The 6,000-nt window shown below is 38.2% G+C and overlaps 1 protein-coding gene across 5 annotated transcripts in view; it reads right to left on the bottom strand.

Moving 5' to 3' along the window:
- Positions 1-6,000, bottom strand: part of ATG5 (autophagy related 5) — a 151,404-nt gene that overhangs the window by 112,677 nt on the left and 32,727 nt on the right. For all 5 annotated transcript variants that reach the window (XM_025199236.1, XM_006019809.2, XM_025199237.1 and 2 more), the window contains one exon: positions 669-747. In XM_025199236.1, the coding sequence (XP_025055021.1) occupies positions 669-747 (79 nt within the window). The remainder of the gene's footprint in view (positions 1-668; positions 748-6,000) is intronic.

Genomic DNA, 6,000 nt, shown 5'->3' on the forward strand with positions numbered 1-6,000 from the left:
ACAATTATAGCTTCCTAAAATGAATGGGGGATTACGGACTTCTTGCACACTGTAAATGTGCCTTGGGAACACTTTGGGTAATCAGGTTATAGAATTACAACACTGTATCCAAATTACAAGCAAGGCAGTCCATATAAAAAAAGAAATGCATAAAGCCTTTGAGCAGTGGTTCTCAGGCTTTTTAGATTCAAGGCACCCCTGGATAGAATTGAGGCAACCCTCAGAAAATGCCAGCTCTTAGTGTTTCCCTGCTTTTTGACTACAGAAAAATAATAAAGCAATTCTTCTGTTGCAAAGAACTCAGACCACAACAGGGCAGAGTTCTGTCCTATTTGAAATCTCTGGGTTTATCATGTGAATCACATCTGCACGCCTAACAGAACTAACATAGCACTGAAAGGGTCTCCAGGCATCCCATGGAGCTGCATCACCCTGGTTGAGAATCACTGATCAAGAGGCATGGATATATAACCTTGACAGAAAAATCCAGCTGTGGATTTACAAAAGGTTTGAAGTTTCACTGGCAAACTCATACTTTTCCCTTAAAAAAGCCATGTATACTTCAGAAATTGATGGAAGTTTAATTCTGAAAAATTATTCTGGTTTCAAAATTTCACATAGTTCATGAAGCTGAATTATCTTCAACTAAAAGCTGTATTTTACTGTACCTTGAAATGCACTGTGATGTTCCAAGGAAGGGCTGTATTTGATGCATGAAGGTCAAATAGCAAACCAATTGGATAATGCCTACACATAAGGAAAGAGCACATTCAATTAAAAAAAAAGGACTTTCAGAGTTGCATACAACAGTAAACTTACTTCCTGTTCACAATTTCAGAAATTTTCAGTTCTGCTTTTAATATTCAGTGTCAACTATGCCCACAGCATTGTACAAAGAAATCAACTGACTTGGCTACATTAGTAGCACAACTAGAACTAGAACTCAAAGAGTTACTAACCCCAAACATGTGTTCAATCCTCCAGGTCAGCAGGTCCCAAACTATGGTTTTCGATCAAGGTAAGTGTAACACAGCTAGCTGCCAGATCATATCAGACCCTATCAACTTTGTAAGTGTTTTAGATTAAAAATTGGATAAGGGTACATGGGACTGACAATAAGTTCTATGTCCACCAGTTCAAAAAGTCTGTGAATCAGTGCTCTATAGGTGAGAGGTGTCAAATATATAGTCTGCAGGCCTAAAGCATCTTGTGAAACTGTGTCATCTGGCCTGCAGAGCTCTTACAGATGGCAGGAATCCAGGGACAAGGCCCACCATGGAATACCCAAGTATGGAGTTCCATTTGAGGCACATTTTGATGGCAGCAGGGCTAGTAATGGCTGCATTGATCCCCATGACTTCTTTAGCCAACAATGCAACACCTAAAACAGTCAGTCCTGCTGCTACTAATCCCACGTCCAGAGCTGTCCCTAGTCAGGGGCGCAAATTGGGGTGACTGCCTCAGTCCCCGCACACCACCACTCTGCGCTCCGGCTGCTCACCACCACCGCTCCCCCACCAAAACAAGCTCATATGCCCCAGGGCCCGCACACCCCTAGGGTTAGCTCTGCCCATGTCTGAAGGTGGGTCCAGATCCAGCTTGCAAGGAGCTCTATGGTCTGGATCTGAGCCAGGGGACTGGGTAAGTTTGACACCCCTGTACTAAACCATACTGACCCCTGAAACAACCTCCTTAACCCCACCTGCCTCCTGGCTCACAGCCTAAGCAAATAGTTCGAAACAGACAGCAGAACCAGGGTACTAGGTAGGCTGACTATGGCAAGGCCAGTCAACATTTGTTCCACCTATAACCTAATTACTATCAAACTAAATAGAATGGAAGGAAAGGTATATGGAAATCAGGATTCCAGCTTTATCACTATTACCCTTAACACTAGCATAAGTGTTAGGGAGTCTTGGAAGTAATAGTTACTATATCAAAAAGGAAGGTATCCATCAGTTCTTTGTCAAGTCTACAAGAACATTACAGTTAAAATTTTCCTAAATATCTAAGTTATAAAAACTTTTCTACAGACACCCAAAATGATCACCTTGAAAAATGTCACCAAGAAAAACACTGATCAAAATGTTTTTGAAAGACAGAGCTTCTTGAAATTGGCACACCACACTCAGGTCTTTTATCATGCCTTTAAAAAATTGAGAATTAGTATTTTTAGAGGTATGAAAATTTTGACAAAGTGAAATGTCTAAATACTGCAAAAACTTATACATGTACATCACACTTAAAGCTCTGCAAGTAGACCCACTGATTTTACAGATGGAAGATCAGTCATACTTTTCAAAGCTTGCAAAGATTTAAGCACAAGAGTTAAAGAAGGATGTAGCACTGTCTGCAAAGAATCGAGAGTGCTCTCGCACAGAGGTGGCCAGCCTGTGACACAGGCACCGGACAGATCAGGGAGGGAACAGGCAGCCCAACAGCAAATAGGGCAGGAAGAAGAAAGTAAAATAGCATATCCACCACGGAACACGGGGAAGGAAGCAGAAGCAGAAAAACCAGAGCAGCAGATTAGGCAGGGGAAAGGGATTATAGTGGCACTTGGGAAGGGTGCAGAGCTAATTTGTGGCATGCCTACCAAAAAAGTTGGTCTAGTGCTTTAGCACCATCTGCTGGCTAATTAGCCCAGAAGCTAGCCAGTAAAGCCTAATAAATTAAAAAGAAATCTGACAAAGTGTAATATTTAAATCGGTATTCCCTTATAGAAGCTATAAAAAGTTTCTCAGTAGTAACGATGAAACTAAAAGGGAAGGGTCCACAATTGTTTTTTTTTTCTGTTAGACAAGGAAGAGAATGGATAAAGAGTAAACCAAGAGACTTTAGAAAATGTTGTGTATTGCTAAGCACAAGATTTTGCTACTAGCAGTTCAATAGCTTGTCATCATTGCATGTCTCCTATAGGGGAAATTTGCTGATGCACTGAAAGAATTCTCTGACCATTCTGTTCAGCAGATTTCCTTTGAGAATTAAGCTGCTATTCCATGAACATGTTATAAGACTTTTAAAGAGCCATTATCACATATAGAAAACTCATATTAGATAAATGTCTTGTCATTCTCCATAGTGCATTTTCCCTCTAGTCTCTTGACTTCAGCATATGGAACTCAGCTCACATGCTAAAGAGGAAGAAGTGTTGTTTTGCAACAACTGCTTTTAGCACATGTGGCTGACTACATTGCTTTAAAAGAACACCATAAAAGTCACCTTGTTTCCTCCACAGTACTCCCAAGACCAATGCTGCAGACAGAATCTTCACTAGAGAAATGACTTTGTAGAGAGAAGCCCTACCCCTTGTTAAAAATAAAATGCTATCACTGCAGCAGCAGCAGCAGCATTCAGTTGTAAGCCAGAAAAGACTGAAAATAATGCCTGTAAGAGATTCATTCTGCTCATTTTCAGGCCTTCTTATGCCTTTTGGAAATCAAAAGCGCAAGTGGGATCATGCAGCACCAGCAACCCCACTTTTTAAAGTATTTCCTTCCTATAAAATATGTTTCTTAAGCAAGAACAAGAAACTGGAAATGGACATACCAACAAAAGTAAAAGGAAAGAGAAGACATTCTCCAACATGATTCATAAAGAATACCTGATTCAGAGAAAAACAAATTCCAAATGTTAAGACTAGTGCTTCTAGGGAACTGATGCAACAACAGCATTGTTTCTATATCCTGGTTTTGTACAGGAAAATACTAATGAACAAAAAAAAATGGTATTTAGGGCTTTGAAGTTCAGGTCATTTACATGCAGAGAGCTAAGGACATAAATGAAATAAGCGAGGAACAGAGTTTTTCGAAGCACTAAAGATTCCAGGGGAGAAAATCAGATAGCAGTCAGATATGAATTACTTAAGGGAAAGTTCCTATTTAAAAAATATTGTTCTGAAAGAGCATGGTACAATTGCCAGAACCAGACTAAACTGAGGTTTGAATGAGGGACAGACAGATCTTCTAAAACTTTCTTCCTAAGGCAATGGGGGAAAAAAATCAAAAGGAAAAGGAAAGTATTCCAAGAGATCATAAGTCTCTTTAAGCTTAATAGAACAATAGCTTGATCTGGCAGATCTTTAATCTACAAAAATCAAAAGAGCAACTTGACTTGCAGCCACTGTCCATTAGTTACTACTAAAAGTATAAAAGAGAAAGTACTCGCAAGGTATAAGTGTGCAGCACTTGACTTACATGCATAAGTATGTTCACGGTGACATAAGGCTAGAAAGAAAAATGAACTACCACCAGCCTTCCAATATTTTCTTGAATGTACACAAAAAAGTGTGCCTGCAAGAGATGGAAAGTGTTGGCCTATAGTAGGAACACTGTTCTGTTATTTTCATGCCAGAAACACTTCTCCACGATCATACAAAGAGTTATGAGGATCACCTGAACAACTCTGAAACTGAGGATGAAAGACGATTCAAATGCTCCAGAATCTGCAGAGAAAGTGACAGCTGAGAGAATGCAGATATCTTAAGTCTGCTGATTAACAGACACATACATTTTGTCCTCCCAGTTTTAGGTGCACTAAAATTGAAGGGCAGGCAAAAGCACTTTAAAAATTAATAAAAAAAGAGCAAATGCTGGCTATCAGTTAAGATCTAAGATAAACATGCAAACCACAAAAAGTAAAGTATGCAAAAACACTTTCTATTTGTCTCCAGAAAACATCATCTTAACAAGATGGCTGTAGAGATACCAGATACAGAGCAGATGTCCCCACTTATGGTGTTTCCAATTCTCATAGTGTTCATAAAATGCATGAAATAAAAAGGAAACAGTACAATTTAATGAGCAGACTATGGAAAGCCCCATTTCGTGAGATGATAGTAGTTTATAATTCATCCACACTGTATTTACATTCCAAAAATGTTGGAATACTGAAATTTTCTAATAAAAGAACATCCTTTTTGAACAGCTCTTATTATGGGGGAAAGCTGTTGAAAGTTATCAAGAATTAGCTTTCATGTTCCATGGGTAGTTATGCGGGAAAGCAGCTACTACATTGGAAATGCCCATCCTCATGTACCTAGAATTAGATTAAATAATGCCATTAAATAAAATTAAGTTGTATTATTTTACATAATAGTAAACACTAAATATCTACTGGGTCTTCTGAACACAGGAAACAAGGTTAAAATGCATAAGTTTCAAGGATCAGGCCTTTGGTTAATAGGTGCAAGCATGATTACGATACCCCAGTTTTACTTGGCTACTGTTTACTGTTCACCTTACAAAGACATATGCTGAAGCTAGCCCGTATGTCCTTGTGGCTGAAAATATCCCAAATTAAATAAGAGCATAATCTAACCAAGGAGTGGCAAAAAAATAAAATTAAATTAAAAAAATTGGTTCAAGTCAATCTGTCTTCTGAAACCAGTTCAGTGAGTCCAATTTCTTTCTTCTCTTGTTACAACATAGTGACATGATTACTACAGAGGCTAGAATGTCTTTCATCTATATGCATAAGACTCAGAACATGTTGAAACAAGCACTGTATCTTTCTTTTTATTTGGACAGTATCTTGTTCCTTATACTTACTACCCCAACTCTATTATTATTATTCAATTCATGTTAATCTTGCATTGCCTGTGTGGATAAAACTTATTTCAGGCATATACAATGGTTATTTTTCTTTTTGTACTGCTAATAGTTCCAAGCAACATGTTTCTGAGATTCAACAGCATGCAAGTTGCAAGAAAATACTCGATAAGCAGCAGTAACAAGCAGAGAAGTGTCTACTAGCTGATTTATAGCTTTCACAGTGGTTGAAGTGGTTAACATTTTCCATCTCATTTACAATGCGTAAAAATATATTTATAGACTTTTACATTTAGTATTTCTTGTTCAGCTTCTGTTTAAAAACTGGAGCTGACATCAATGAGGTAGCACATATCAAAGTTCAGAACAGTTATACCCCAAAGAGATGTTAAAATCTGAATCAATGAACTATACTGTTGGAACAGTACTATTCTAAATAAAATGCTGAAAA

This window comes from Alligator sinensis, unplaced genomic scaffold (genome assembly GCF_000455745.1).
Source record: "Alligator sinensis unplaced genomic scaffold, ASM45574v1 scaffold313_1, whole genome shotgun sequence".
Classification (NCBI taxonomy): domain Eukaryota; kingdom Metazoa; phylum Chordata; order Crocodylia; family Alligatoridae; genus Alligator; species Alligator sinensis.